The sequence below is a fragment of the Mytilus trossulus genome, unplaced genomic scaffold, assembly GCF_036588685.1.
Source record: "Mytilus trossulus isolate FHL-02 unplaced genomic scaffold, PNRI_Mtr1.1.1.hap1 h1tg000138l__unscaffolded, whole genome shotgun sequence".
In the NCBI taxonomy this organism is placed as follows: domain Eukaryota; kingdom Metazoa; phylum Mollusca; class Bivalvia; order Mytilida; family Mytilidae; genus Mytilus; species Mytilus trossulus.
In genome coordinates, this window is record NW_026963302.1 from 1,276,943 (window position 1) to 1,295,975 (window position 19,033).

Sequence of the window (19,033 nt, forward strand, 5' to 3'; positions counted from 1 at the left end):
AAAGTCTACCTAATATAAAGATGAATTAAAAAGATTTTTATAGAAAGTTTATATCAACAATATAGACAAGCTCGAAATTAGCTCAACCCTCGCTCAACCCTAAACAACTTGTTTATTCTATTTTGATTATGCTAATATGCAAATGAACAACTGACAACATTTTGTTTTGTTTTTTGGCTTTATGCTGGCGGTAAAATTAACATGTGTTATAGAAGAAATTTGTGCAATTATTTTTGTGTTTAGATAATCATCCTTCACACTAAAATAGCTTAGTTTCTTAATATAAACAGGGATGTTACAATCACTAATTACTGGGGTAAAAACTGGAGGAATTTCCAAAATAACAATTCAAGATGTAAGAATTCCAAACATTCAAAAATAACACCCCAAAATGATTCCATTGCATGGAAATTGTACAGAAATTAAAGTTTAGATCTACATAATGTAGACTTAGGAAGATAATGTTGTGTAACTTGTACTTAGTACATGTAGTCTGAAATTAAACATGGATATCAAGTTACTAAAATATTATCTGATCAAATCTGCAACCTCCATTACAGAAGCTGTCAGTGATCAACTTCAATCATAACATGCCAAAATACATCTAATATAACCCTACCTGTTTTTTAGAGGTTATCCGAGGAAAACATGGATGAATTGCACACACATTCCAACACAAACATAACGGTTTAATTAGCACTAGTCATCAACACAAACACTTAGATCACCTATTAATTAGATTTTTTTTATAGATCCAGGGTAATAATCCATATCTAATATCGCAACATTAATAATTCCATTGGCAAAGTCTGCCTGCAACAGACTGTGGAAAATGCTCAAATTTTTACAACCTGGCAATCATTCTAAATTTAGCTGACACATTGATGAAAAACAGTAGATTTTCCAATCATCTAATTTAATTAAAACACTCAACTGTAGCTGGAGAAATGATTGTCTTCGGTTAATGGGTTAACTCTCATTCCCAATATAATCTGTGTTAAACAGACTGATTCGGAGAGAGGACTAGGAAAGCTCTGTTCTTATTACTGCCTTTTGTGTACACAAACATGTATTGAGATTTCCAATATCGAATCAATAACATAGTTGTCTTTTGATCAGGAATGCTAAATGTGTAACATTCACATTTAGCTCTTATTGATATAATCATGCTACAACTGTCAATAGATAGAAAATTGTGTCAATTTCACTTTTTTTTATTTGAGGACAAATAAAATAGACCCGTATTTTTATTGACGCCTGTTAATTTATTTCCAATTTTCCCTTTTGAAATTGGTGATTTAATGGTAATTTTATGCCGTCAATAAAATTGTAAAAATTAATAGATAAATACAATATAAAAGGACAGACAGAAGCCGAACAGCTGTGAAGTCCATCTGATCAATAGTATTGATTGATAAATGATGAAGAGCAATAACCAAGGGGAGTAACTCAAGTTTTCCAATATAACCTAATATTCATAAACTTGAACACATCTGATTAAAATATAGTTTATTGATTTGTTTTGTTGGACAATAAAATAATAACAAATGACTTGTGAAAAGGAAAGATAACAAATAACACTTTTAAAACATATGTTTAACATCCTCTTTTTACTGTAGAAAATACTGTATAATATTATCAATACGATTTTTTAATAATAAAAAAAATTTACACAGAAAATATAAAAAAAATAATTTTAAAATATGCTGAATACTAAGCCTATATAAATAGTATCAATTTATAAATAAGAATTAAGGTCACTAAAAATCCTATTATATAAATACTTAACTTCATATGAAACATGAGATACTGTGAATAAGGGTAAAAACATATGCACCCCTTGACTTTGTTTCAAATAACATAAGATTTTGTTTATGGTTTTTTTCTTAAAATACCTTCTTTAAAATACTGGACAGTAATCATTTTGCTCCTTTTATTCAAATCTTTTTTTTTTTTAAAGTAATAAGTTAGATGATTTTTATTTAAATCCATTAAATAATATTATTTATTGGAAACATTAGTTTCACATACAAGCACTGTTTCAAAATCTGAAAAAAAATTATATCTGCCAAACTTGTCATGAAAATTTCATCAATGTCTTTCAAAACTGGAGATCAAATGTTGGTTGCCTCTGACAAGTAATTTGGGAATCTATTCCACATTTACTGATATCAATGATTATCAATACATTTATAAATATTCATATGTTGATCAATAATTATGGTACACATTTTATTTAGGGACCAGCTGAAGCAAACCACCGGGTGCAGGATTTTCTCACTGTATTGAAGACCCATTGATGGCCTTCAGCTGTTTTCTGATCATTGTTGGGGTTCTTGTCTCTTTTACACTGTCCCCATTTCCATTTCAGTTTTAATAATATAATTATAACAAATAGAAATGTTACAAAGTATAGTCCAGAAAAAACTTTCTCACCAAGAAAATATAAAGTATAAATTTACTTCTTTTTTTTCTGAATAAATGTCTTAAGCTTAAAGTACAGTCAAATGCCCTTGACAGGGGACGTTACTCTGGAAAATGGAAATACATGAAATCATTGAAATGTCCAAATTGTCAAGATTGTGTAACCACTTTTACTAGTATGATTTCACTTTGTCTTCTTCAATTAATTGCAGAGAGAAAACATGAGCTCTATTTAGCTAACATGAAGCCATAATTCATTTACTTTTTATGGATTATAACTTTGCTGAAGAGTCCTTCACTTATCTACCATGAATAGAACTAATGATGATTGCTAAGGTAAATGAGGTTTGCCTTTAACATGTGTAAATGACCAATCAATAGAAAATAAGAACTAATATTTGGTGTGAAGATTGTACTTGCATTTTATTTGCTATAATTTAGGAATGTCATTTTGAAAATTAACTTTTTTTAATCAAACTATTTTTTTTTTATATGGATATTGAAGAAAGTTTGAAAGGTTTCAAAATAAAACTACAGTAAATATGAAAGGACGACACTAATGGCTGTACTCGCAAAAACAGCTTGAGGCAACTTTTGGTAGAAACTTGAGAATAAAAATCTGTTTTTTTCCACGAACTTTTCAAAGTTCAAAGTCAGTGATTTAGTCACAAATCAGTGGAGCAGAACCAGACGTCAACTGAATCATAGTAAACTTACATACTCAAAATCAGCTCAAAATGTGAAGGCATTTAAAAGAATCTGTATAACTGTTTGTTACGTAATGAAAGAATGACAGAATAACCGAAAGATGGAATGACAGAATGACAGAATGAAGGAATGACAAATAAGGGTAAAATTATATGGCACTATAAGAATGTGTCCATGGGGCACATATGCCCCTATCCTGGTAAATATGCAAGGTTAACATACTAATTCTTACCTACTAATGTTTGTTTCCTTTGAAATTTTGCTTGGGTATTTTGAGTGCTCTCATTGTTCTATGACAACCAGTTATTAGCCATCTTGAGAATGATGTCAGTTAAACACCACCTGAGTTTTCATAAAATTTAGTAGAGGCAAAGAAAAGTTAGAGTGTGGAAACTGAAAATTCACCAATTTTTCCATTTATGGTACAAATGTATAAAGGAATGCAACTCAAGAATGGAAAAAGTGACACCACCCAATTTTGAACTGTTTTTGGTAGTAATTAGCATTGCAAATAAGTTTCAGAAGATTTGGTTGTGTCAAAGTCAAGTTAAAAGTGCAAAACAGCAAAGTCACCATTTTTTTGTATTTTAAAGGGACATAACTCAAGAACATTTTCCATGGTAATAACATATAAGTATTGAATATAAGTTTCAGAACATTTGGTTGTGGCAAAGTAAAGTTAAGAGTGCTAAAACAACAAATTTCCATAATTATGAAACAATAAAAGTGATGCCACCCAAATTTGAACTTGATCTGTGTTTTGGTGGTACATTGAAGAACATTTGATTGAGGCAAACTACAGTGAGAGAACAGCAACCAATTTTGGGATGTACTGACAGACAATGGTAAATTAAACCTTTCATAATGCTGCATCACTTGGAATAGACATAAAAATAGTCCTACAAATGATTTAATGCTTGTATTTATTTTGTACATACATGTAGGAAGAACTTGAAAAGCCTTATTCAATCTAGAGGATGCTTGAGTGTAATGTATGCATAGTATCAGAAGAAGTTCAATTTTTAAAACAAAAGTGAGCTTTCTTATTTTTGTGTTATTAAATATATTCAGAACACCTATACATTGACCGAGCATATAAAATCTATTTGTAAATGGCTTAGAAACAGGTGAAATGTGAGGTTTTCTGTCCTGTCAGGAATGAATACCTTACCCTGCACCAAATCGATAACTACTATACTGCATATCTGGGATAAATCCCTTACTTTGCAAGATTCCATGAGGCTGAACTCTCTCTTTGAATGCTTTACCTTGAAGAAAATCTACTATGCTGCATATCTTGTGTGAATGCCTTACTTTGTCATGAGACTGTGTGTATCGTATATAATTCCACTAACTTGCAGCAATTCATTTATTTTCATGAATATTACTTTTTCCTGTGTGAAGGATTATTAGTATTTTCATGGATGTTTGAATTCAAAGATCAGCCCAGATCCATTTACAAGCCTAATGAAAATGTGTACTTCTGTGAACACTTAAATTTGTGGTTTACCTTTTCTCACAAAATCTATAGAATTTGAGAACCCATTAGTGACAATATTTCTGCAGTATTCTATACAAATTGCTTACCTTGCAGCAATTCCACCAGGCTGTATATCTTGTATATCTTGTATTCTATATAAATGGCTTACCTTGCAGCAATTCCACCAGGCTGTATATCTTGTATATCTTGTATATCTTGTATTCTATATAAATGGCTTACCTTGCAGCAATTCCACCAGGCTGTATATCTTGTATATCTTATATATCTTGTATTCTATATAAATGGCTTACCTTGCAGCAATTCCACCAGGCTGTATATTTCGTATATCTTGTATATCTTGTATTCTATATAAATGGCTTACCTTGCAGCAATTCCACCAGGCTGTATATCTTGTTTCTCTAACTCTATGGAAATTTATCCCTTTCCGAACCCATTGTATAAAAAAAATTTAATCAACGTGTGGTTGCTGGTGATCTCAAAAGATCATTGGATGATTTTGAGGGTCATGACCTTTTAAGCTAACTGAATGAATCAAAATATGATAACAGGTGCTAATGAAATTGACAACTTCGTGCAATGTGAAAGGCACTCGAAGGGGATTTTCGGTTAACAAAAAAAGAAAATGTCTTTTTAATCATTAGAGAAACAGATTCTTACATAGTTACTCGTGGATTATTGGATTTATCCAATCTCGATAGTTAAATTATAAATTTTAAAGTCCTCGCCGAGGCGGCTCGGACTTTAAAATTGATAATTTAACTATCTCGATTGGATAAATCCGATAATCCACTGGTATCAATGTAAGAATCTATATATATCTTGTATATCTTGTATTCTATATAAATGGCTTACCTTGCAGCAATTCCACCAGGCTGTATATCTTGTATATCTTGTATATCTTGTATTCTGCAGTATTCTATATAAATGGCTTACCTTGCAGCAATTCCACCAGGCTGTATATCTTGTATATCTTGTATTCTATATAAATGGCTTACCTTGCAGCAATTCCACCAGGCTGTATATCTTGTATATCTTGTATATCTTGTATATAAATGGCTTACCTTGCAGCTATTCCACCAGGCTGTATATCTTGTATATCTTGTATTCTGCAGTATTCTATACAAATTGCTTACCTTGCAGCAATTCCACCAGGCTGTATATCTTGTATATCTTGTACTCTGTAGTATTCTATATAAATGGCTTACCTTGCAGCAATTCCACCAGGCTGTATATCTTGTATTCTGCAGTATTCTATATAAATAGCTTACCTTGCAGCAATTCCACCAGGCTGTATATCTTGTATTCTGTAGTATGCTATATAAATGGCTTACCTTGCAGCAATTCCACCAGGCTGTATATCTTGTATATCTTGTATTCTATATAAATGGCTTACCTTACAGCAATTCCACCAGGCTGTATATCTTGTATATCTTGTATTCTATATAAATGGCTTACCTTGCAGCAATTCCACCAGGCTGTATATCTTGTATATCTTTATTCTGCAGTATTCTATACAAATTGCTTACCTTGCAGCTATTCCACCAGGCTGTATATCTTGTATATCTTGTATTCTGCAGTATTCTATATAAATGGCTTACCTTGCAGCAATTCCACCAGGCTGTATATCTTGTATTCTGCAGTATTCTATATAAATGGCTTACCTTGCAGCAATTCCACAGGCTGTATATCTTGTATATCTTGTATTCTGCAGTATTCTATACAAATTGCTTACCTTGCAGCTATTCCACCAGGCTGTATATCTTGTATATCTTGTATTCTGCAGTATTCTATATAAATGGCTTACCTTGCAGCAATTCCACCAGGCTGTATATCTTGTATATCTTGTATATCTTGTATATCTTGTATATCTTGTATATCTTGTATTCTGCAGTATTCTATATAAATGGCTTACCTTGCAGCAATTCCACAGGCTGTATATCTTGTATATCTTGTATATCTTGTATTCTATATAAATGGCTTACCTTGCAACAATTCCAACAGGCTGTATATCTTGTATATCTTGTATTCTATATAAATGGCTTTCCTTGCAGCAATTCCACCAGGCTGTATATCTTGTATATCTTGTATATCTTGTATTCTATATAAATGGCTTACCTTGCAGCAATTCCACCAGGCTGTATATCTTGTATATCTTTTATATCTTGTATTCTATATAAATGGCTTACCTTGCAGCAATTCCACCAGGCTGTATATCTTGTATATCTTGTATTCTGCAGTATTCTATATAAATAGCTTACCTTGCAGCAATTCCACCAGGCTGTATATCTTGTATAAATATTCCAGACTCAGCATTATCCTTCTTCTTCATCCCAACAACACTGAATCCCAAGCTGCTGTTCTCTGGCTTAAATAACTTGATAGTCTCCACTTCTCTCCCTTGAGCTGATCTTTCAACTGCCCTTTGGAATTCCACATCGTAACTAGGCATGGCAATAGGTCCCTCAGAAACAGCATAAGTATCATGGTCAGCAGTCGTATCATTAAAACTAGGATTGGTGATTCCATCTGGAGGTACATTTAAGATCAATTCTCCTGTAAAGAAAAATTTAACTTGAACTTGAAAAACCTATAATACATTTTGTTTTCTTTTAATATTTTCTCTTAAAGTAGGCAAATGACTATAAAATGTACATTATATGCTTCTATGAAATGAGAATTCATTAGGCATGTTGAATGTCTCACTAATAACAAAGTTTAAATGTACAAAAATGTAATATAGAACTGTGACCCCTTAACCTTGTAATAAAACTACACATACTTTTTTTTGTTTAAATCTACAATATTACATTGATAAAGTTTTATGCTGACATCAATTTTTTATAAAATTATATGTATTTTGTACATGTCACATAAACCATCACCTCAAAAGATCAACTTAAACAATTTGATCATAATAGAATTTTGACATATATATTTTGATGTACAAACTGATGCAGTTTCATGTTGATATCACATATATGTTTTCCTTTTACAACGTATATAAATCGAATCCAAATGTTAGACCTAAATGCAAAATAAAATTTTAAGAGTCAGAGTTATCTTCCTTTGTCTTTTGTCAAGAGATAAGAGTATCTATTTTCTTCTACACTTAGTCACTTAATTACTATCTTACAAATCCCTTACATATATACTGTACACATATTTAAACCAGTCAGGCACTGTTAACTATGTGTATTGGCATACACTATATTTTCATCTTACAAATCTACCCTGAATTTTACAAAATGAGAAAATGAATAACTGAAAGTGCCAGAAATTACATTCTCACATTAAAATGACAGGTGATATATAATGTCATAATTTTGATGTAAATTTTGACAGAAAAACTTTACTAAGTCGAAATTAATCACCATTCTAACTTTGGTTGGTTATATTATGAGGATGTAGTTGATACTAACATTACCAATAATCTTTTACTAATAGACTTATCTACAACTGGTATCTTTTTAACATATGACTGCCAGACCGGAATATTTTGTATGAATGAAAATTTTGAAGTGGCAACTCTTGAAATCAGATTGGAATTTAATTTAATACCATGAAAAAAATGTTCCATTATTGTGCAATGACAGGAATAAAGATTTGACAGATTTAAAGAAGTAGTAGTAAAATTCCATGTATAACTTATTTGCATTTTTTAAATGTCTTGACATTTAGGTTTACTGTTAAGGAGAAAGTGTCCAGCAATATATAAATCTTTCTGTTTTTGCAAAAACTATATACATTCACTGGGGTAAAGCTGATGACCGTAACTGCATTCACGGTCATCCCAAGATGTCGGATGAAAAATTAGGTCAGTATTTGTATTGTCTGTTTAAGTGTTTCTAAAGCATTTTCTTTACAAAGCATACATTGGTACGATGTAAATGTATAAAAGAATCACACGGAAATCACATATAACTATCGAGAAATGTGTATGAAACAGGAAATTGGATTTGAAAAAATCGCTAATATGACCGTAAATCGCAAGTAAAATATTTTCAAGATGACCATAACATAAAACAAGGATGACCGTGATTGATAAAAAGATGACCGTAATTTGTAAAGGATGACCGTAATTTATAAAGGATGACCATCGATTCTAATAGATATCCGTATTTGTATTACCTTTTTTGTATCAAATAATTAATTGTGTTGGTATAAAACGTATTTATAAGACTGCATTATCCGATAGGTAGAAGAAAATAAGACTTGCTTCAAAAAAGACTTGCTTCAAATACATATTCCACCAACTGTATTAAATCGTATCCGAATGAAAGAGGAATCTTGCTAGCTTTGAACATGAGCTATCTTGTAGACAATGTGCTTACTATGTAAACATTTTAACCTGCATGTAACGTATAACCCAAGGAAACAGGTGTATATATGTTGCACCTGCTTTGCATGATAGTGTTGCATATATATTATTGGAGGGCACCTGTAAAAAATCTAAATTATACAAGTGAAAACCAAATTATAAATTTAGAAGAACTAACTATAGCATTCAAAAGATGTTCCTCCAATTTTAAAGTCAGTGGCGCTTATGTCCAAGAAGGGTGTCCAACGGAATTAAAAATGAACTTTATTAAGTCGTTAGTTTTCTCGTTTGAATTTCTTTTATATTGTTATTTAGGGGGCCTTTTATACTGACTATGCGGTATGTACTTTGCTCATTGATGAAGACCGTCGGGTAACCTATAATTGTTGATTTTTGTGTCATTTTGGTCTCCAGTGGAGAATTGTCTTTTGGAGAGTTGTCTAATTAGCAATTATACCACATCTTTTTTTTATAATTATGAACTATTGCCAAATATTGAAGCAAAACTAAAAGAGATAGGGCGATACGAAGACTTCATTTCCGTATTGAAATCCTTATCTAATGGAACATTTACTGAACATATTGCTTTTCATTTGTTACGAAAGGTTTAATCTCAGTCAAACCAACTGAATGCCGAATACATTTTGCAGTTCCATCGGATCTGGTGTTGTCAATGGACTGTTTGTATATTTCAAGGCAGATGTTAAGATTTTAATCTGATTTCGCTGGATAATCTTATGCTTAATCAATGTTTTTTTTCTTCAACTTTTCGTCGCATCGCTGTCAATTTGTATTATATTCTTCCCTACACAGTTTGGAATTATACAAGGAGATAACATAAGTCCTAACCTGTTTAAGATTTTCATCAATGACCTTCCCAACTATTTGCAAAAAATCTCTAGACCATGTAAATATTAATAGGCATATTATCTCTAAATCCTTAAAAACTAGTACTGTATGCATGTTTTTGAGTATGCTATTAAGCTTATTCCTCTATATGGAAGTGAAATTTGGAGCTCATTCAATCCTTTGATAGCAAAATTTAGATATGGAAACAACTAATTTGCATGGATAAAATGTATTCAAATTTAACTTGGAAAAGCTACACAGTAAATTTTGTAAATTCATTCTGGTCGGCACAAATAAAAACACAAATTTTGCAGCCTTATTTTAATTTTCCACTGTACTTTTAATTAGTGAGGTCTGTTTTGAATTATTGGCTTAGACTAAAAAATAAGTATAATTTCCTTTATTACAAGATGCATACCAGCATTCAAATCTCTATATTCTCAGTATAAATCGTCATGGTATAGCTTTCTCCAACACATTTTAAAAACTCTTCCTGGTTTTGCGAATCTAAATGATGGGGAAAATATTTCAAATAATACCATCAGGAAAATATTGAAAGAGACGTGCATACAAATTTTGGAAGGATCAGCTGACCAAGAAATCAGAAGGAGAGCTCCGCACTTATGTGACAGTTAAGGATAATTATGGTTTCAAAAAGTATCTATATAAATATCATAACAACATTTTAGCGTGGGAGATCATTAACAAAATTGAGGGTGTCATCTCACCATTTGCAGATTAAAATAGAAAGATACCAGGATACTCCTCCAAACCTTAGACCGTATGTCAGCAATGTAATTCTGGTAATATTGAAAATGAAGTTCATTTTATCTTTTATTGCACAAAATATAACGAAGACAGACACTATTTATATCACATCTGAATCATGTTCCAATTTCATTAACCTAAATTCCCAAGAGAAATTGCTACGGCTGCTGTCTTGTGAGAACTCAACTGTATGAAAAGAGTTGTGTATATTCCTGGTTAAACACTGCAAATAGCAGATTTGTATTCCATGTTTCGCAAAATTAGTTATTGTTGTTATTTAAAAAAAATATTTTTTAAGTGACAGGATTCAGTTTCTCTATTTATTTTTGTTCATCTGCTTCTGACACGAAGAGGATTGCTGTTATTGCCTATCACAATCAACTGTATATTCTACAGCACCGTCCCTTGAATTGGTGTCTCCTATACAGATGAACAAATTTATTGTCATTTGTCTATTATAATATCTGTCACGTTATATAATTTTCAATGTTTGTTGCATATACTTTCATTATTGGTAATTGTCCCGCTTTGGGACTCTGATTGGAAAAATAAAATATTAGATTTGTATTCAAATTTTAACGTTGTTATCAATAAATAATTTAATTTTGGATGTAACGCGTCTTCTGATTGGCTTACGTTATTTTGTTATGAGCCCATAGACATAATTTAGTCATGTGACCGTGACGTCATCAACGTTTTTTCATGGTTTTCTATGGTTTAAAATGGCATTTAGAATTGAATTATAAGAAATGACTAATATTTCTTCTGTCTATTCGAAATAACATAAAAAATGTGATGCACACTGTTAAATAACATGCTACGCGCGTTATTCAGTGTGCACCAAGTTTTTTATGTTATTTCTTCATAGACAGAAAAAAATATTACAGTCATTCCTTAAATATTTAATTATATGAGAAATATGCAATTTACTATCATTGTCATAAACTCTAAATACGGCAAATAGTTGAAAAGAAATAGATAAAACATATTTATAACCGCTAAACGAACCCCTATTGAGAAAAACTCGACAAACAGTTATGAAAACAAATATGAATTTTTCTTAGAATTGACGGTCATCCTTTAAAAGTTACGATCATCCTTAACAATTTACGGTCATCTTTTAACCAATTACGGTCAGCCTTGTTATGAATTGCTAATCCGGTTACGGTCATCTCGAGTACGATTTACGGTCATCCTAGCGAATTTTTCAAATCCAAATTCCCGTTTTATACACGTTCCTCGGTAGAGGTTTGTGACTTCCATGTGAATCTTTTATAAATTTACATCGTATCAAAGTAAGCTTTGTAAAGAAAATGATGTAGAAACACCTTAACAGACAATAAAAAAACTGACCTAATTTTTCATCCGACATCTTGGGATGACCGTGAATGCAGTTACAGTCATTATATTTACCCCAGTGATACATTTGTACAATGGTACGAGAAGTATTAAACTATTCAATCCTACAATTGGACTATATCAGTTTATGTTGCATAAGGTGGAAAAACCTCACTACACCATGATTGATTCATTGGTTGTTTGTGTTTAACGCCACTTTAAAGCACCATATTTGGGCTATTTCATGGCGTCCACTTTTTATTGGTGGAGGAAAGGGGGAGGGGCCTGGATAAAACAACAACTTTTGATTGGAAAACTGACAATCCTAGTCAATTAAGATTAGAGTAGAGTGCACTTACACGAGCGGTCTTTGAACTCTCAACCTCAGTGTTGAATGGCAAATAATAATGATCACAGTAGTAGAACTACATAGACCACTTGGCCACCGAAGCCCCTCTCTCTACCCTATGAAAATAACTCTAAAAGATACAGTGTATTTCTTTACCTGAATTAGAGATTTCAAATGCATTCTCTGTTACAGGGTAGGTTTTGGTGACCTGCTTTAGTTCATGAAGTGATTCTTGTAGAGTCAAGAGCTGTTTAAACAATGGACTCTCCAGCATCGACAGGATTGATGTAATGTCATCATCCTTTGTGTAGTCCCCCTGCTCACGTAACTTGTTCTGTAAATGATCCAGGAATCCTGAAGCTTGATCTGTGTCTGCAAAATATGTATAACATGTTTTTAAAACTTCCAACAAGTACTTGGTATAATAAAAATACATCAGACTGAAAACATTGACCCAGTACAAATATTTGCTTTATACATTGGGTACATTGTCTGAAGTGCTGAGACCAAGTTACGTTTTGAAATTTGACTTGCTTTTCTTCAATAAATTCTTTGTATCTATATAAGTGAAAGAAGATCTTCAGAATTGAATGGTGTTTGTTTGCTTCTGATTTATTATACACATGTTATACATGTACAACTGTACTTTTCAGAGGTTTCAATACAAACCAAATAATGATCAACTTATATTTTATCTCAACAACTTGATAAATCAAAACCATTGTAACAGTTCATAAATTGCACTTCTATGTTCTACAGGACAATAATACATTGTACATGCTTTAGAAAAATAGCCTATGTGACGTCTATGTCACAACCTCAGCTTTTCATTCTGTCAGATACTGCCAGTGATGTATCTCATCATAAAATCATATCATTTTTCATATGTATCAGCTAGATTTATTTTGTAATTTGTCTCACTGCATGAGAGAAGAGATTACCCACAAAATAGCTTGATTTATGTTTTATGGATATTACACCATATAAATCAATGATTCATTGATAATCTGTTCAATACTATTTGATGTATGAATAATATTTACACTGACAACACATTTTAAAATTTAGAAAACTGCTTGAGTTTACATTCATGTACACCATAATTGCAGCAATTGATCAGCACGAAAATGTCATTTGACCATGACCATAACCATGATAACAAATGAAAACAAACTTTTCAATAACCTATCACAGAAATTTGTCCAAAGCATACATTTTTGTACTGCAACAAGAAATTTTATGACACTTTACTATTATTCAAGCTGAGATTTTTTTTAATATAAAAAAGAAGATGTGCCAATGAGACAACTATCCACAAAAGACCAAAATGACACAAACATTTACTACTATAAATCACCATACGGCCTTCAACAATGAGCAAAGCCCATACCGCATAGTCAGCTATAAAAGGCCCTGATAAGACAATGTAAAACAATTCAAACGAGAAAACTAACGGCCTTATTTATGTAAAACAAGAGTGCACACACTGAAATATCTCGCCTTCTTAACTAATCATTGATATTATGTTGATAGTCCTAAGTATAAAGCTTTATTACAACTGACACATACAATGTAAACGTTACATTAACCAAGATAACTAAACAAAGACCAATGAACCATGAAAATGGGGTCAAGGTCAGATGAACCATGCCAGGCTGACATGTACAGCTAACAATGCTTTCATAAAACAAATATAGTTGACCTCATACTTATAGTTTAATAAAAATATACCAAAACACAAAAACTTAACACTGAGCAATGAACTGTGAAAATGAGGTCAAGGTCAAATAAAACCAGCGTGACTAATATATAGATCATAAAATATTTCCATACACTTAATATAGTTCACCTATGGCGTATAGTATTTGATAAAAAGACCAAAACTGAAAAAATTAACTTTGACCACTGAACCATGAAAATGAGGTCAAGGTCAGATAACAGCTGTCCGCTAGACATGTTCACCTTACAATAATTCCATACAACAAATATAGTAGACCTATTGCTTAAAGTATGAGAAAAACAGACCAAAACACAAAAAATTAACTATAACCACTGAACCATGAAAATGAGGTCAAGGTCAGATGACACCTGCCAGTTGGACATGTACACCATCCAGTCCTTCCATACACCGAATATACTAGCCCTATTGCTTATAGTATCTGAGATATGGACTTGACCACCAAAACTTAACCTTGTTCACTGAGCCATGAAATGAGGTCGAGGTCAAGTGAAAACTGTCTGACGGGCATGAGGACCTTGCAAGGTACGCACATTCCAAATAGAGTTATCCTATTACTTATAATAAGAGAGAATTCAACATTACAGAAAATCTTAACTTTTTTTCAAGTGGTCACTGAACCATGAAAATGAGGTCAAGGACATTGGACATGTGACTGACAGAAAATTCGTAACATGAGGCATCTATATACAAAGTATGAAGCATCCAGGTCTTCCACCTTCTAAAATATAATGCTTTTAAGAAGTGAGCTAACACCGCCGCCGCCGCTGTAGCCGCCGGATCACTATCCCTATGTCGAGCTTTCTGCAACAAAAGTTGCAGGCTCGACAAAAATGAATGAAAAACAAATATGTAACACATAAACTAACGACAACCACTGAATTACAGGCTCCTGACTTGGGACAGGCTTATGTTTGCTATGCAATTTTTCATGACTTACTATTGCTTAGATTTCAGCTAAGCAATCACCCATTTGTAAAATTCATGTAAGCAACACAACGAAATAGTTTAAGGACTTTTATCCCTATTAGACTTGTCCAATGATGAAATATTCTTTCATAAAAAAAACCAATAAAAGACATGACTGTTTTTAAATAAAACATTGTCTGACTGAGGATAGCTCATAGCCTCATACAGGTCTGGAGAATCACTGTGTGTTGATCGAATGTAATATGCGTAAACTTTTTGATGACAAGTGCATATCTAATCCTTTTTAACTCACCTGTCACTAACGACATTTTAAATTTTCTCTGGTGGATAAAATCTTCAAATTACCATAATAATCTGAAAAAGAACAAAATAAATCACATACAATGTACATTGTGTATATAAACATGAAAAGGTACATGGATGTAGGCTTCTGGGTGTGTTTCAATTACAAATGTATAGATCAAGCTTAGTAACAATGTATTTTTGATGTCATGTGACACTGTGTACATGTTTATTTTGCTTAGCCAGTCCAATCCTCCTTTTGGTAACATCATCATTATTGAATTTAGAAAAGAAATAATCATCTCACAAAAAAATATTTGTCAAACATGATATATTAATGACTTTAATGTTTCTTCAATATTTTGTATAAGTTAATAATTTAATTATAATCTTATCATGCATGGATCTATACATGTACATGTATATTGTCATATCACTTGACTTTGGACACCATTGTGGTGTGCAAAACTTGGAAGAAAGAAATTGTATGGCATTTTATGTAAATCTTTGTGAATAACTTTTTATTTGACATTCAATTTCATGAACAAATTGTATGATTTTTATGGACTTTTCTATATAATTTATTGCAATACATTGTGAACAAAAGCTCTGGAGACTTTCACATTATTCTATCATGTTTATAAATTTGTCAAAATTTGAAAAAATTGGGTTGTTTTTACTCATTGCCAAATTCAAATCAGCATGATCAGAGGTCAGAGGGTGGCTTTTCCCGTTTCCTCCCCGAGATTTCTGTGCATTACACTTCATATTTGATAAGTTTAAAAACTACAAGCAGGGTTATTATATGTTGATTTATAAAAATATATAATAAAAGTTTATGTTAGCTGCTTAAATGTATATATTTTAATGGATAAAGATGGAAATAACGTTAATATAAACAGTAAGTTCGTGGGCATGTGTCAAACATATTTTGTGCTGAGCTCATTAGAACATGGCTTTGTTTACAAAGCGTAATAAGGACGTCATATTAGAATGCAATATATTTCATTTCCACAAAACTCAATTGCTTGAAAATTTCTAGTGTTTGCATTTGAGTATTTTTATTGTGATAACCAAGGAGTTTAATAATATTCAATAAAAAATTTATCTTTAAAGTAAATCAATTTTTAATACATTGTATTAAATGTATATCTTTAAAGTAAATCAATTTTTAATACATTGTATTAAATGTATAATCAGCACAACAAATATATAAGGAGTTTGATCTATTACTACATGTTATTCTATCTACATGTATGATGTTCAACTACAATTTATCAGAAATTCTTGATTGTATACATTTTGTACATGTGTTTGGGATGGGGGGGTACAGTCATGACAAAGAATTAGTTGCTTCTGAATCTGAAATATATTTTACATCAACTCATGAAAAATCCAGAGTTACAAAAAGGGACAAGGGTGGAAAATACATTGTTAATACATGTAGCAGTCTAACATTACGTTAACCCTTACCATGCTGTGACCGTCATATGACGGGAGTACCCAAACCCAGGTCATTTGGCTCAAATGGCGTTCCAAACTTTTAGAAGTCAACTTTACGTTACTTATTTCGAAAGTTATGCATGTTAGGGGCCAGCTGAACATGCTGAAGGACGATTCAGGGTGTGGGAAATTTTCGCTACATTGAAGACCTGTTGGTGACCTTCTGCTGTTGCTTTTCTATGGTCAGGTTGTTGTCTCTTTGACACATGCCCCATTTCCATTCACAATTTTATCCATCATATTTCTCATGCATAAATTGCATTTTTAGCTCAAATACGGACTTGGAAAATCGAAACGGGACGAAAACTACCGTAGGTTTACTGCATGGGTGGGCTTCCCTTCAATGTCTTACACAGAAAGTTCAGAGGCCTAAAACTTTCAAAAATAGTGCAAACCTGTAGACATACAACTATTGATCGTTATTATTACTGAAATAAGCATAGGAAATCACTACTTCCGGATTCTGGTTCAGTTGAAGTTAAAAATCAACAAAAACTGTATTTTTGGTCAAAATGAACTTTTTTAGACTGCTAAACCAAGGTCAGTTTCACTCCCAATTTACAACTTTTGGGGTCAATTTGGTTACTGGGATACACTCTACATGCAGACTACAGCTGAATACCTGTTTCAGCATCACTGGGTCTTTTGGGTCAAGAAATAGGGAAAAAAAATTGTAAAAATTGACGCTTTTTCCACCTGATGATGAAGTAATATATATCACCTAATTGATACTATATTCAAGGGCTTGTATTTCCTATCACAATTTACTTGATATAGGGTTGCTGCTCACAACATGCAATAGGAAGTTATTATAAAAATTAAGAATTCCACATGGTGAAGTTGGTTGATCTTAATGGAAGATCCATTTCACAGATGATAGTGGATATAACCCTTACATGTATGTAGTAACTGCAATCCTGTTTCCTTTTCATGAATGTGACCCGCCGAATTAAACCTATTAGTGGAGTTTTTTTCTTACATTAGAAACATGACGGGTGCCACATGTGAAGCAGGATCTCTTCACCCTTCAGGACCACCTGAGATCACCCCCATTTTTTGGTGGTGTTGGTGTTGCTTAGTCTTTACTTTTCTATGTTGTGTTTTGTGAATTATAGTTTTTTATGTAAGTCTTTTTCTTTTTTAGGCATGGCATTATCAGTTTATTTTCGATTTATGCGTTTAAATGTCCCTCTGCTATCTGTTTCCCCTCTTTTACTGATGACCTTAGTTTTTGCAATACTTGACCAACAATAGGAAGGTGACTCATATTCCTGATTGACCAAATAGCTTTGTAATGATAAGATGCTTAAGTGTACACATGTATCTACTATGGTAAAGAAGAACCTAAATAGTTATGAATAGGAAATCATCATTATTAATTCAGTAATAGAGCTATAGACTACCTTAAAATTACATCACCAGAAAAGTTCATAAATTATGCACCCCTTTATCATGTTTATGGTGTCATTTACCAGATGGACATAATAGAGGGGCTGGTCTGTATCAATGTGCTATTCAAGTTCATAAAGCATCTTCCTGACATGTATCATTATGCAGGATAAAATCTAGAGATAAAGTTTGTTCAGGAGGTACATTTTTGTACTTTAAAACACATTGGCCTATATTGAAAGCAGTGATGAATATCAATATAGAAGTTTAATTTGCCGAAAATTCATGCAAATTTATAGCATCAATTTTTATTTTCAAATTGATCGCTCAACATGAGAACAGAAGCGACGACGCCTATAAACTCAAAAATGATGTGCACTGAGAAAGTTTTTGACTGAAATGCAACTACTTTAAATTGTACATGTACTCCGAGTTCTATTTTAAGATCTGATTTTAATTGTTGGGTTTTGTTTTAAATAAAACATTCACTACTCTATACATTTATTTATCTGGGACTTTTATCTTACATACATTGTTTTAACATAAACAATAACATATGTATTTGTACATCATAACCATGATAACACTGCATACATGTACTTTGTCCTTATGATAGATACATCAAATTCGTTCATTAAATGTTTTCAATGTACGTTTTATATTCCGTAAGAGGCCTTTAATTCGGGATATGGGGATAAATTCGTATTTGAAAAAGATACATCAGACCAGCGGCTACACGTAGATTACACCTACATTCCATACATTTTTGCAGCAAAGTAGGGGCAACATTGTAAACAATGGAGGAAAATAATGCTTTGTTTTGATATATCTGTGTTGTTCATAGTTAACTATATTAGTTTGGTTTCCTACACAATGTAAACAAACATAACATAATATAGCAGGTTTGTTAAAGAAAAACTAATAGTGACAACTTAC

The 19,033-nt window shown here is 32.1% G+C and overlaps 1 protein-coding gene across 3 annotated transcripts in view; it reads right to left on the reverse strand.

Moving 5' to 3' along the window:
- The window catches only part of LOC134700386 (multiple PDZ domain protein-like), a 157,490-nt gene that overhangs the window by 138,398 nt on the left and 59 nt on the right, over positions 1–19,033 (reverse strand). The window contains exons 1-4 of one of the 3 annotated variants that reach the window (XM_063561769.1): positions 18,851–18,911; positions 15,216–15,277; positions 12,412–12,627; positions 6,892–7,186 (exon numbers count right to left, since the gene is read on the reverse strand). In XM_063561769.1, coding sequence (XP_063417839.1) covers positions 6,892–7,186; positions 12,412–12,627; positions 15,216–15,231 — 527 coding nt within the window. In that variant the 5' untranslated portion in view covers positions 15,232–15,277; positions 18,851–18,911. Of the gene's footprint in view, positions 1–6,891; positions 7,187–12,411; positions 12,628–15,215; positions 15,278–18,850; positions 18,912–19,033 lie in introns of those variants that run through there. The other 2 variants (XM_063561771.1, XM_063561770.1) reach the window with 2 other exon arrangements.